General features: G+C 62.7%; 5 protein-coding genes across 5 annotated transcripts in view; all 5 read left to right on the forward strand.

Moving 5' to 3' along the window:
* Positions 1-80: 80 nt before the first annotated feature.
* ACA1_233590 (uncharacterized protein) lies at positions 81-5,837 on the forward strand (the record flags this gene model as incomplete). The annotated part of the gene is made up of 14 exons (XM_004340967.1): positions 81-182; positions 325-430; positions 520-682; positions 767-854; positions 954-1,270; positions 1,341-1,417; positions 1,531-1,638; positions 1,703-1,824; positions 1,987-3,150; positions 3,257-3,347; positions 3,414-3,510; positions 3,622-3,914; positions 4,010-4,146; positions 4,515-5,837. The coding sequence occupies 14 exons, from the start codon at positions 81-83 to the stop codon at positions 5,835-5,837; spliced, it is 4,188 nt and encodes a 1,395-aa protein (XP_004341015.1).
* Positions 5,838-6,010: 173 nt separating this feature from the next.
* Positions 6,011-8,055, forward strand: ACA1_233600 (DNA topoisomerase 6 subunit A, putative; the record flags this gene model as incomplete). The annotated part of the gene is made up of 8 exons (XM_004340968.1): positions 6,011-6,369; positions 6,512-6,581; positions 6,649-6,754; positions 6,819-6,884; positions 7,056-7,233; positions 7,294-7,631; positions 7,719-7,852; positions 7,912-8,055. 8 exons carry the CDS (start codon positions 6,011-6,013, stop codon positions 8,053-8,055), a joined length of 1,395 nt encoding a protein of 464 aa, XP_004341016.1.
* A 111-nt stretch (positions 8,056-8,166) lies between these two features.
* Positions 8,167-9,721, forward strand: ACA1_233610 (uncharacterized protein; the record flags this gene model as incomplete). Its single annotated transcript, XM_004340969.1, has 5 exons — positions 8,167-8,407; positions 8,486-8,663; positions 8,741-9,073; positions 9,177-9,397; positions 9,528-9,721. The coding sequence occupies 5 exons, from the start codon at positions 8,167-8,169 to the stop codon at positions 9,719-9,721; spliced, it is 1,167 nt and encodes a 388-aa protein (XP_004341017.1).
* Positions 9,722-9,828: 107 nt separating this feature from the next.
* ACA1_233620 (uncharacterized protein) lies at positions 9,829-11,466 on the forward strand (the record flags this gene model as incomplete). Its single annotated transcript, XM_004340970.1, has 4 exons — positions 9,829-10,016; positions 10,059-10,248; positions 10,333-10,497; positions 10,576-11,466. 4 exons carry the CDS (start codon positions 9,829-9,831, stop codon positions 11,464-11,466), a joined length of 1,434 nt encoding a protein of 477 aa, XP_004341018.1.
* Positions 11,467-11,648: 182 nt separating this feature from the next.
* Positions 11,649-13,768, forward strand: part of ACA1_233630 (von Willebrand factor type A domain containing protein) — a gene marked incomplete at both ends in the record, with an annotated part of 2,284 nt that continues 164 nt past the window's right edge. The window contains one exon of the mRNA XM_004340971.1: positions 11,649-13,751. Within this exon, the coding sequence (XP_004341019.1) occupies positions 11,649-13,751 (2,103 nt within the window). The remainder of the gene's footprint in view (positions 13,752-13,768) is intronic.

Raw genomic sequence — 13,768 nt, forward strand, 5'->3', positions numbered from 1 at the left:
GGGGGGGGCATGGCCAGGTATTGGGGCGGCCCAAACGGAAGGCGGACAATTTCTGGAAGGTGGCGATCAAGTCCGAGGTCATGCGCAAGTTCGGCGAACAGTCGCTCACCACCGAAGAGCGGGGCGAGTACTACGACCTCCGCCGCAAGGTCACCATGTGTCACATCCTCCTCCGCATACAGGTACCTCACCATCCGCCCATGTTATGTAATGGTTGGTTGGTTGGTTGGTTGGTTGGTTGGTTGGTTGGTTGGTTGGTTGGTTGGTTGGTTGGTTGTTGCGTTACGATTGGGTTGATTGTTAATGGTGGTGTTTGGTGGGCAGGATCTGTGTGGGGTGCACCTCACGCAGCAATCGAAGGAATCGCTGCAAACGCTGATGGGCACCGAGATCAATTCCAAGCTGCTCAGCGGAGCGCAGCCCTACACCGGTAAGCACCCACCAGCGCGCGCGGCACACGCACGACACGCACACGCATCACCGCACACGCACTCTGATGCCGAACAATTTCGGCGCTAGGAGCGAATCTGTTCGTGTCGTCGTTCAAGGTGGTGGCGTCGGACATTGCCAAGATGTCGGTCAAGGTCAAGAAGATGGGCACCGTGGCGCTGGCGGAGGCCAACGCGTTGGCACTCAAATCGCAGCAGGAGGTCGGCGACGAGGCCGAACGCCTCTTCAAACGGTTTGTTCGCTGACGTCCTCCCCCTTTATTCAACCACACTGCCGTTACCGCCACCTTAACCCTGTGCGTGTTTCCCCGTGGCAGATCGTGCACCGTCTTTGAACAGGTCGTCGTCTCCGCACCGGACAACCACGGCATACAAAACAACTACGCCGACGTCATAGCGCAACGAGTACGCGACACGACACGACACGACACGACACGACACGACACGACACGACACGACACGACACACGAAACGCTCATCAACGCGTTTGCGCACACACTTCAGGCGCTGCAAAAGGAAAAGGAAAAGTGTACGGACGAGACGCAGCAACAGGACTCGGACAACAACGACGACGACGACGCCGACGAGGAGGAGCGCGATGGGCTCCGCAAGCGCGTGAAGCTGGTGTCGCTCAAGGACCGGGTGGACCGCAGCTCGGTGTCACTGCTCGACAGCTTCGTCGCGCCGCCCGGTGAGCCGGCGGACTGCCGCGGCGAGTGCCGGGAGTACTGCCTGCGCCTGTTCGACCGGGCCGTCGACATCTACGCCGCCACCAAGAACCTCACCATGCTCGACAAACTGCGCACCATGCTCGAAAAGAGGTTCTCCCGTCTGTGCGTGTCGTGTTGTGTCGTGTGCGCGATTGGCTCAAAAATGTTCTGTTGTCTTCAGGTACCAGGCGCCGCTGAACTACTGCAGTTGGACGGAGAAGCAACAGCTGTACAACATCATCAACAAGATTTGGACCAGTACGTGCGTGGGCGGTTGGTTGTTGGTTGGTTGGTTGGTTGGTTGGTTGGTTGGTTGGTTGGTTGGTTGGTTGGTTGGTTGGTTGTGGCTAAACAATTGAGTATATCGATAGACCTGATGACGCACCCGCTTCACCGCTCGGCCTACGATCACTACTGCTGGGGCAAATTCATCCTGGCCCATGCCGCACACCACAGCCTCGACGCTAAGAGCAAAACAGGTAAACCGCACACGCAACCGCACACGACACGACACACGTGCTGACCTTTTCCACGGTTGCGCAGCGATGGAGCTGTACAAGCTGGCGGGCAGCAAGCTGCGGGAGGCGCTGCAGCTCGATCCGCTCCTGCCGTGGCTCCTCGATGTACGCAAGAAGGAAGAGGCCGCCAAGCACAACCAGTTCAACGTTGGCCACGATGGCCTGCCAACCAGTCCACCCGGTACGCGTGCGTGCATGAGTGCGGTGTGTGTCGTGTGCGGCGTGTGTCGTGTCGTTTTCGAGTGATTGACTGGGAACTCCTGCGCAGACTTGGGCAAGCCGGAGCTTTTCCGGGCGAGGTCGGCGAAGGTACCGCCGCTCTCCCGCGGCGACTCGCGAGCGCCAACGCCACCGGCCTCGCCCGCTCCCGCCGTGCGGGCGCCCAACCTGCCCACCTACCAGTCCACCACCGACTTCGCATCGTCCTACGCTCTGGCCTCGTCCCTGCTCTCACGTTCGCCTTCGCCTCCGCCCTTGACATCATCATCATCACCGTCATCTTCGCCATCGACCTCGTCGTCGTCTTCATCTTCATCCTCGTCATCGCCATCGTCTTCATCAGCGTCGTCGTCGGATCCGGCCAGCGTCGGGTTTGCATGGGAGCGCAGCCGGACGGCGCCACTGCTCAAACAGCCGCAGCAGCGCTCCAATTCGGCGAGGCGGCTCCGCGATGCCGCCGCCACCGGCGCCAACAGCCACCAGGCCCGCAGCAGCAGCCTTAAGAGCGGCAGCCACGTCAGCGTCAACGTGAGTCAACTCCACAGCAGCACCAAAGCGCTCGGGCGGCTCAAGAAGCCCAGTGGCGCGCCGCGACTCGGCTCGCTCCTATCGTCCACGCCGCTCCTGTTCAGCATCCTGCGCGAGGAGCAGGCCGAGGAGGAGGAGGAGCTGCAGCGCTCCAAGACCCTCTCGCTGCCCGACGCCACCGCTCTCCTCTTGTCGTCGACATCCGCCAGCGACTCGGCCGTGCCACTGTCGACACAAACCCGCGGTCCACCGGTCTCGCCGCGCGGCAACACCGGCAGCGGAGGCGGTGGCGGCGGCGCCGATGTTGGTGCCGAGGCGGACGTGGACCACCACCAGCAGCAGCAGCCGGACACGCTCTTCAACCCGCGCGACCTGAAGCTGCTCAGGAACAAGGACATCGCGTGCCTCATCCAGGTGCTCTCGTCGCTGGCGGCGCTCAAGCCGACACGCGCGGCGTTTCACGACTCGGCCGACGATGACGATGGCAGTGACGACGATGACACGGTGACACGTCAGCAGAGGCAGCACGGCAAAGACCTGTCAGCCAGCGAGGAGGAGCAGCGGGTGGCGCTGCGGAACCAGCGACGGCCGACCGCCGACGAGCCCGACGACTTGTCGCTCGACTTTGGCCGCCTGTGCAGCTTCTACACGGAGGCCGCCGTGCGCGCGCTGCTCCGCTACTACGCCGATTCGATCATCGAGCTCGTCTTCCCCGACCACCCGCACGTACGGCTTTCTGCTGGTCTCACCCACCTTCGGTACTCCTGTATTGACTATGGCGTGTGTCATGTGTGTCGTGTCGTGTCGTGTGTGCTGTGTTGTATCGTCTCAGCTCTCCAATTTGGTGATGGGTGACCTTCCGCGCTACTGCCGACGCCTGAAGCGACTCACCATCGTCAAGTGTCCCTCCATCACCAAGATCGGTGCGCAGCAAAATAATAACAATAACAAGAACAAGAACATAATAATATTAATCCTGCATTTTGCAGTCGCGCTGCCGCCAACGCTTGAGCGCGTGTCGCTGTGCCAACGTCACATCACCGAGGAGACACTGCACGCCATCGGAATCTCGTGCCAAAACCTCCGGTATCACCAACTCTGTTTCGCGTCGTGTGTCGTGTGTGTGTCGTGTGTCGTGCGTCGTGCGTGTGTCGTGCGTGTGTTGCTTACATGCGGATGTTGCGCCGTCGCGAGCAGGGCGCTGTATTGGGAGGAAAGCCCCGGGACTCCCTTCGTGATGGCGAAGGCCGCCCTGTACGATCCGCTGCTGGTGAGCCCTGCGGCTACGTCCCTCGCCGAACTGCAGCTCTCCCGCCTTGGCAACGGCAACGCCGCAGCGTCCCTGCGCGCGGTCAGCCGGTGCACCAACCTGGTCCTCCTCGACCTGGCTCAGTGCCTCGGTCTGCAAGACGACACCCTGCACGCCATCCTCGAAGGTGCGGACCAAGCCCCGCTCTCGCTGGCACACCTCGAGGTCGCCAACCGGTCGCGTGTGTGTCGTGTGTGCGGTATGTGTGTCGTGTGTGTGTATACGTGTGCGTGTTGTGTGTGTGTGTGTGTGTGGTGCGTGTTTGCGGCGCCACAGGGTGCGGAAGCTCACTGCGGCGCTTGAAGGTGGACGGTTGTGGAGCGCTGACCGATAGCTCGCTCACTTCGATTGCGCGCATGTGTCCTCATCTCCGTGCGCTCAGCGGGTCAAATTGCCCTTTGTTCACCGACGAGGTACCGCCTTCTTCCCATTTGTGGCGCCGTGTGTGCGCGTGTATTGCCGCTACGCGGTGTGTGCGGTGTGCGGTCGTGGGTACTCAAATTTATATATTTCTACAAATGATTATTTGTTTATCATCGCGACACATAGGGCGTGGCGGCTGTTATACGATCTTGCCCCGATTTGAGGAGTTTAGACCTCTCGCACTGCATTCAGCTTCGCACGAGTATTGGTCTGCTGGCCAGCCACTGCTCCCGACTAACATCTCTCCGACTCAACGTTCGTATTCACATGACACACGACGCACAAGACGCACAAGACGCACACGACGCACGACACACACGACACACGACACGCAGTAATTGATAATATTGTGAAACAGGGATGTACCCAGCTGGAAGCAGAGGCCATAGAGGGCTTGCGACCCTCCTCTGCCGCGTGCGGCTCGTTGCTACGCACGCTCGACATCTCCGGCTTCGCGCACCTGTCCCGCGAATCGGTGGCGGCCATTGCCCAGGGCCACCCGCGGCTCCGGCGCCTGATCATGCGCGACTGCTCGCCCGCCAGGATGAACGACCACCACCACCAAGGCGACGGTGATGACGTCAGTGGGCCGGCCGTTGCTAAGGGCGCAGACGACGCGGCGGCGGCGAGGGAGAGGGCCAGCAGGCGCAAAGCCAAGGCCGAGCTGGCCGAGGCGTTGGTGGGCACGCTGGGCGCGTCGTGCCGATTGCTCGAAGAGCTCGAGTTCGGCTGGAGGCGCGACGGCGATGGCGACAACGACGACAACGACGACGCTGCGCAACCGGAAAAGCAGCAACCGCCGCAACAGCCGCAACCGCCGCAATATACGCCCGCAGCGGCCAGCATCCAGCGAACCGCTCCCGCAAAGAATTGGATGACGTCGACCGTCACGATCGACATCAACGCCACGGACGACGGCGATGAGTGCTGCGGCAGCGGCAGCTTCAGCTTCACGACGACGACGGCGATGGACAGACTCGTCGACGCAAATCCGCAGCTGCGGCGCCTCGTGCTGGACGGCGTGTCGAGTGCCGGTGCGACGGGGATGATGGACGACGACACGCTCGAGCTGATGGGCCGCCGACTCACACGGCTCGAGTCCGTTGAGTTCCACCGCAGCGCCGACGTCACCGCCTGCGGCCTGCGGCGGCTCCTGCAGTCGGCCAGGCGCCTGCGCCAGCTCGTCGTGCGCGACTGTCCGCGCGTGGGCGCCACCGCCTCAGCGGAAGCCACCACCACCACCACCGGCAGTAACGACGCGGTGCTCAACGCCGTTGCCTGCTTTGGATGCCACAGCCTCGAGGTGGTGGACCTGCGCGGCTCGGGCGTGTGCCACGGCGAGCCGGCCGTGGCCGCCGTGGCCGCCAAGTGCTACGTCCTGCGCGAGCTCGCGGTCGACGTCGGCTGCCACGTACTGCCGCCGCACCAGCACGGCAGCGCCCGCCGGACCGTGCCGCCGGTCTCGGCGTGCCTGTCGCCGGCGGCTGCGGGCGGCGGCCGTCGCTTCCCTGTGGTCGCACCACTGCAGCCGCCGCAGCAGCCGCCGCGCGTGGTGGAGTCGCTGATCGCGCTGTCGCCGTCGCTGACCCGGCTGGAACTCGTCGTTGTCGTGGCCGTGGCCAGCGGCCAGCCAGCAGCTACTGCGCAGACACCCCCGCGCAAGTATGCACCCGTGTTTTGACCAGACGTCTAGTATGCTCTTACAAGCCCTCTGTTGGCCTGGTAAAATAAAATTGTGTGAAGCGGTGTGCAGATTTTACAGGGCAGCGACCGCTGGCGTTGTCGACAGAAGTAGAGCGACAAGGAGTAGAAGAAGGTGAAGAGGGAAGCAGAGGAGAGAGTGCCTTGGCCAGGATGGAGAGTAAGAAGAGAAGACGAGGCAACGAAGTGCAGCGAGGATTGGCAGGCGGCGGTGGAGGGCCAGGGAACGTGACGGGCGAGTTTTGGGACTCTCTGCGTAGTGGCCACTACTCGATTAGCCTGCCTGAACAGGTGACCACGCGCGAGGAGATTGAAGAGATGGCCCTCTCTGGAGACACGTTCGTGGAGAGCGACTTCAGTCCCGAGGAGTGCTTGTTCGAAGAAGACTTCGAGCAGAACGCCAGCGACGCCGACGAGAGCAGTCCGAATCATGTAGAGGAAGACGAGGTGAGCGATGACGAGCTATCTTCGTACTCCAAGGATGATCCTACCGAGGAAGAAGAGGAAGCATCGTACTTGGAAAACAGCGGCTTTTACTCGTGCGATCGCTTGGCCAGAGCGGAAGACCTACGCCCGGCCGAGGCACGCAACCCCATCTCTCGTGCACGAGCTCCTACTCACCTTCGTTGTGCGGCGACGACAGGTGATCGCCAGGATTGAAGCTCACAGCATGTTCTTCCTACACAAGCTTGCGGTAGAGGGCGAGCTGTATACGCCGTCAATGGTACTAAGCTTGTCCAACGTCTTTGTGTTGTCGATGCTGACTTCCTCCCCCTTCGTTTACGGCGCAGCTCAAGCGAACCAGCGACAACCTGGTGATGGCCAGTTCTCAGATTCGATTGGGGATGGAGAGCAAGAGCAAGTGCTTCGCGACGCATCCCGAAAGCTACTATCGCAGTACGCCCACCTCCTCAGGCACCACAAGACTGGCTCGTTCTCGCTCACCACTTTCGCGCTGCAGTGTGGCGAGTGCTGGAGCTGGTGCACGAGTTGCTGAGTCAAGGAAAGCAAGCGACCCAGAGAGAAAGTACTGGTCTTACTCCTTTTGCTTCGTAGCGCGTAGCACTCAGACTCTGTCAGTTTATTACAGGCTGATCGATGCCTTCACCAACCAAATCGAGTGCAACAACACCATTCAAGGTGAGCTTAGATACAGCATTCTTGCCCACAATCAAGACTTGGCTAACCCATATGAAAGAGGTGGCATCACTCCTCAACTGTCTACGAGGCAACCTGGGAGTGACGGCAAGCGAGCGAGGAACGATCATCGGCTGCGTGCAATGGCAAGAGAAAGGCCGAACCGTCGATTGCAGACGCGGGGGCCAATCAGGCCACCTCATCTCCGGCAACGCCCTTGCCGGTATGCACGACATCAAGTACGTTGGTCGTTGGCACTCGCTTTTCATCTTGGCTGAGTTGAACCCTTTCTTGGACAGGTCGGATGCTCGCTTCATCATCGTCGTGGAGAAGGACGCCGTGTTTCAGCGCCTCGCGGAGGACAGAGTGTTCGACACCCTGCCCTGCATCCTCATCACTGCCAGTACCGCCACCGTGCCCATCAATCTGGCGCAAGTTGATACTTCTAATCAAAAAGCTCATTGCGCCGAAACAGAGGGCTTTCCGGACATGGCCACGCGCGGCCTGCTCAAGCGACTTCACGAAGAGTTGCGCTTGCCTGTCGTGGGCCTGTTTGACTGGAATCCTGGCGGTATGGGGGTCTACATTACCTACAGGTACGGCAGCGTCAAGTCAGGCCTCGAATCGCACCTCCACAGTACTGTCCTCCCCACCATGAACCTTCCGTCTTCGCTCTTAGAGACCTCTGCCGACACTCTTCTTCTTCTTCTTGCGCGCACGCCAGCTGTGGACATCAAGTGGCTCGGTCTGTGTTGGGATGACCTCGAGCGAATGCACCTGCCCTCAAGCTGCTTTCAGGACCAGACCGAGCGCGACCGACGGAGGATCCGGTCCATCCAAGCCTCTGGCTGCCTCAAGGTGCGTACGTCCTGTCGCGAAGGCTCTCGTGCTGTCTGACCTGTCGATGTGGCACGCAGGACAACCCGCGTTGCGAGCGAGAGCTGGAGAAGATGCTCGAGGCCGGGGTCAAGGTGGAGATCCAGGCGCTCAGCCACCTGGGGAGTCTCTCTTGCATCACCTCCCACGTCGTCACCAAAGCCATTCGCCGCGACTTTGGCTGAACACTGAACGACGATTGGCCCTTCGTCTTTATCTTACAGGAAATATTTGGCCGAAATAAAAAAAGGAAAGCCGCGACACCGGCCTGCACTAGTGCGCTAAAAACCTAAGACATGAAGCGAGCCAGGGAACAAAACGTCGAGGCAGCAGGACAAGAAGGAGAGACGGCGTCGGCCCACCACGACCATACAACAACAGCGTCGCCGAACAACAAGAAGCCGCGTTGTGGTGGGTTGGTGGACGGCGACGACGAGGACGGAGGATTAATCGGGTGGAACCTACTGCGCGACCTGCCCTACGTCGCCTTCCGCCGGCTCCTCGACTTCCTCTCCTCCCCCACCGCCGCCAATGCCGGTACCACCCCTTTCTTGATTGAATTTAATTATTTATATATTTATTTATATATTTAGTTGCTGTATTAAACTATTGCAGCAGAGGGCTGGTCGAAAGTTGTCTTGCCTGGGGTGCCGGAGCTATGCCGCGTGCGCGCCGAAAGCGGGCGGTTCGTAGGTGAGCTCGAGTGGGGCGTCGACCTGCCCCCGGGCGAAGAGGAGGGCTTCGAGCGGAAGATGGAGGCCCAGGAAAAGCGGCTGCGCTCCCTGCGGCCCTAGTACGCAACTCCCTTGCGTGTCGTGTGTCGCGTGACGTGTGTCGTGTGTCGTGCCTGACGAACGCCGCGCAATGCAGTCATCCCCCGCCGAGGCAGGCCCAGCACCAGGATTCGATCAGCAGCGTGGCGGCGCTGCGACTCACCTGCCACGCCATCAAGGACGCCGTCGACCACGCCCTCGGCGCTGGCGCGCAAGGCTCCGCCCTCTACGCACCACTCGATCAGTTCCTCGCCAACCACTTCTTCCCACCCGCCACCGCCGCTGCGGCCTCAGTGCTGGCCGGATCAGACGAGGCGCCGCCGCTGCCACTGTTGTCCGACTCGGCCGAGGCCGCGCGCACCAAGGAGCAGTTCCGGAAGATGGCCGACCTGACCCTGGGCGTGGCCCAGGCTCGCCTCCACCAGTCGCAGTACGTGTGTGCCCCCCCCCCAGCGTTGGGCCTTGGCCGACACACGGTTGACGTCACAATCCTGGTGGTGCGCGTGCGGTGGTGGTGCGTGTGAGATATCCAGGCTGGACGAGGTGCTGGAGTACGTGTGGCGCACGTGGGAGTTCGCGCCCGCCAAGCTCGAGGCCCTCCGCCGCCAGCTCCTTGCGCCCTGCGCCACCGTCAGGGCGGCGGCGCCGCTGCTCAAGGTGGAGTACCTGCGGCGCGAGGACGACTACCTGGGCCGGTCCTACGGGCTGGGCATCCGCGCCTGCCTGTCCCTCGGCCTGCCCGACCAGCCCCACGGTGAATTGATGACTCCCTCCCCCCACGCTCGCCTCCCCCCAGCGCGCGCCGCCCCATTCATTATCTGACGATCCCTTCTCGCTTTCGCTTTCGCTTTCGCTTTCACGTTTTGTTGGGGGGGGGGATTCAGAGCGGGCGGAGGTGGGTCTGTGGGTGCTGCAGGCATGGGACCACCGGGACGAGGGCTGGGACCTGCAGGTGTTCGTCGATCTGCGCACCTCCTCGACCAGCTGGAAGCAGCTCCTCAAATCTTCGGGCCAAGACCAACAAAACGAAGAGAAGGAAAGCAAGAAGAAGAAGAAGAAGAAGAGAAAGAAGAAGTAGAGAAAGAAGGGAAGGAAGAAGGGAAGGAAGAAGGGGGCGAAGATGATGAGGCATCTGCTCCGCTGCACGTGGCGGTCTTCGACTACTACCGCTCGCGTGGCGAAATCATGGACCAGACCACCGCCGACTTCACCCTCCTGCGCAAGTTGTGGCGGTGCGTGGGACTACCCGCCAGCGATGACGGCGGCGGCGATGACGCCGGCAGCGACCAGAGCCAATCGTGGAAGGGGAAGGAGGTGCTGACCACGCTTCTGGCCTGCTTGGGCTTCGTGTGGCACGACGACGTCGATCTGCTGTGGGACGACTGCGGCGACGACGACGTCGACACCGTCAACAGGTATGTCGCTGGTATCGGTCGGGGCCGGGGCCGTGGCCATGGTGGCCGGCGGCGCATGATCGAGGTCCAGAACACTGTGCTGCTCAAGACAAGCCGGATCAAGTACAAGGAGCTGCTGCAGGATCTGGCGCCCTATGTCACGCAACTCAACGCCTTCCTCGACGCCCGCCAACAGTCCGCCTCCACCGAGGTACGTGCCTTGGTGGTGTTGTGGTGGTGAGTGTCGTGCCGTATGTCGTGCGACTCACGGTTGGGTGACGTCATCATCGTCCAGGCCAAGACGCGAGAGCAGGTGGTGAGGCGTGTGCGACGGTTCATCGGCCAGCAGAGGCTCGCGCGCACCGAGTCCTACATCCGGCAGCGCCTCCAAGGCGGCGCCCCCTGGCCTTCGTCCTCCGAATGCCCCGAGTTTGCTCTCGCCCAGATCGACGGCTATGAGGTCCGTACTCCCCCAAATTCTCTATGACGTCAGCCGCCTCCTTACACTTGTTCACACGTATTTAAGGTGGCGAAGCAGCTGCGGGTGGTCTACGCCCGCACGTTGGACCTCGCGCCGGGTGAGTACTCCGACTTCTCCGATCGCACAGTCGAGCTCGCCTTTCCGGTCTCGGCCGACGCGCTACGCCGCGTTGAACTCGCCAGCGAGGACGATGGCGGCGATGATGACCACCACCGCGCTGGGCCGCTGCCGCTGGGGGTGGTGGTCCGGGTGTCGACCAAGTCGGCCAACGGCTACACCGGCGCGCACGAGCAGTCGATGGTTACGGCGCGCGTTGTGGGCCACCACGCGCGGCTGAGCGCCGCCTTCGCCGCCAAGGCAGTGGCGGCGGCCAACTCGGCCTCGGGCCTCGGGGGCCGTGGCACTCCAAAGCAGCCCGACGACGCCATGGACGAGGAGGAGGGGCAGGAGGTGACAGAAGAAGAAGATGAGGAGGAGAAGGAGGACACGGTCGTGCTGAAGCTCGATCGCGCCATCTCGGACATGGGCCGCCACGAGAAGGTCATAGCCACGGAGGCCATCGAGCTCGTCGGCCGCCTGCTCGGCCTCGCCCTCCGGCCCACCACGAGCGATGCGCCGCAAGCCGCCGACGCCGACGCCGACGGCACCGGTGGGCCACCGAGGCCCAGGTGGTTCCGCGCCCACAATCCCGACCCGGCCATGGAGACCACTCCGTTCGCGCGGGCCGTGCTGGCGTTCCTAGACGAGGCGGCGCAGATGGCGACGTGGGACGCGGAGGAGGGCACCTTCCCCGTGCAGTCCGCCCTGCGCCAGAAGTGGGACGAAGAGGAAGCCAGCGGGGACGACGACGATGGTGATGAGGACACCAACAGAACAGCGGAGCAACACGAGAGCCAGCTGACCCGTGAGATCGGAGTCCTGTGCGAAATGGACGTCGGGTGCTGGTGAGATTAAAATTTTATTATTATTATTATTATTTAAAATAATAAAAAATAAAAAAACACGATTTTATGCCGACTTTCTTGTCGTTCGTGGAAGGGCGTCAATCCCTGAAAAAGCCGCCACATCGACACAAGAGCGCAGCTGCTTGTCTGATCAGCAAAGACGCGATGCAACAACAACCAAACGTAATGGGCAATGCAGCACCAACTGCACAGGGCGCCGAGGACAAGGATGTTCTCTTCTCGGCGAGCTTCATATGCCCGCTCACCCACGAGGTGATGACCGACCCGGTGGTCGACCCCGAGGGCAACTCCTACGAGCGCGCCGCCATCACGGCCTGGCTCCAGCAGCACGACACGTCGCCCATCACCCGCGCGCCTCTGGCGCTGGCCGACCTCGCGCCCAACCGCGCCCTCAGGAACGCCATCGACGAGCGCCGCCGCGAGCTCGGCATGCCACCCCTCGATGACGTCGTAGTGGTGGCCCAGGCCAAGAAAGATGGGGAGAAGATGAAGGTTACAGATGAGGGAGAGGTGGTGCTGAGCATTGAGGCTCGCAAGGTGGAGAAGGAGGAGAGAGAGGGAGTGGTTCATGACGTGCTGGTTTCGGTTCGACCTCCCGAAGGCACTACGCGCACGCCCTCGGACATCTGCTGCGTAATCGACATCTCGGGCTCGATGGGCACTGAAGCCAAGATGAAGAACGCCAGCGGTCGCGAGGAGAAGCACGGCCTGTCGCTACTCGACGTGGTCAAGCACGCGGCCAACACCGTCATCGCCTCGCTCACCGAGCAGGACCGCCTCGGGGTGGTTGTCTACTCGACCACGGCCACCACCGTCTTCGAGCTCACCCACATGACCCCCGAGGCCAAGGCCCGAGCCAAGGCCCGCGTAGACGCTCTCGTGCCCGACGATACGACGAATCTTTGGGACGGCCTCTACACGGGCCTCGAGATGCTGGGCAAGCAGGCCGTCAAGGGCCGCCTGGCCGCCGTGCTGCTACTCACCGACGGCCTGCCCAACGTGAGCCCCCCTCGAGGCGAGCTGGCCACCCTCAAGCGCTACAGAGACCAGCACCCCGACCTCGCCTGCACCACCTCCACGTTTGGCTTCGGCTACGACATCAATACCGACCTGCTACGCGGCCTGGCCGTCGAGGGGGGCGGGGGCGGCCTCTACTCGTTCATTCCCGACAGCTCGTTCGTCGGTACGGCCTTCGTCAACACCCTCAGCAACCAGCTCGCCACCATGGCCGGCAACGTCCGCCTCTCCCTCGAGCCCCTCAACGGTGCCCGGCTCCTCTACAACGAAGATGGCGCGGCTGGTCAAGGCCAGCAGGTCGACAAGACATCGTGGGGCGCGCAGGTCAATCTGGGCTCGCTCCAGTACGGCCAGTCGCGCGACGTCGTGGTGCGCATGGCCCTACCAGCCGACGCCTCGGCCGCGGCAGAGCCCTACCTGTCGGCCACGCTCAAGTACGAGCCCAGCGGCGCCCAGTCGACCGTCGAGTGCCGGGCCGAAGGCGTGCGGCGCGATGGCGACGGCGTCGAGGTTGAGGTGCAGCGCCTGCGGTTGGCCCTGGTCGACTGCCTGGGCCACGCCATGCACACCATGAAGACCGACCCCGCCCACGCGCTCGACGGCGTCAAGCGCCTCGCACGCGAAGTCGACGCCCTCTCATCGAGGGACCAGCGCGTGGCCGGGCTCAGCGAGGACCTGACAGGCCAGGTCTCCGAGGCCCTGTCGCGCGAGGACTGGTACAAGAAGTGGGGCCGTCACTACCTGCCGGCCCTGGCCCGCGCCCATATGCTGCAGCAGTGCACCAACTTCAAGGACCCGGGCCTGCAGCACTATGGCGGCCGGCTGTTCCAGCGCCTGCGCGACGAGATCGACGACATCTTCGTGCGGCTGCCGCCGCCCAAGCCCTCGGTGCGCGCCACGACGCACGACCCGACCTACCGGCCGCCGGCCAGCATGCAGGCCTACCACAACTCGTCCAACCCGTGCTTCCACGGCGACTGCGCGGCCCTCCTGGCCGATGGCTCAACCAAGCCCGTGGCCAGCGTGGCGAAGGGCGATCTCGTCGCCACCGGCGCCGGCGACAACGGGTCGGCCCACGTGGTGTGCGTGGTCAAGACGCATTGCCGCTCGGGCCGTGCGCAGCTGGTGCGGCTCGACGGTAGCGGGCTGCTGGTTACCCCGTACCACCCGGTGTGCATTGGCGGCGAGTGGCGCTTCCCGTGCGAGCTGGGCACCGCGCTCGAGCGGCCGTGCGACGCGGTCTACAGCTTCGTGCTCGAGGCCGGCGG

The sequence above is a fragment of the Acanthamoeba castellanii genome (genome assembly GCF_000313135.1).
Source record: "Acanthamoeba castellanii str. Neff unplaced genomic scaffold scf7180000084762, whole genome shotgun sequence".
Classification (NCBI taxonomy): domain Eukaryota; phylum Discosea; order Longamoebia; family Acanthamoebidae; genus Acanthamoeba; species Acanthamoeba castellanii.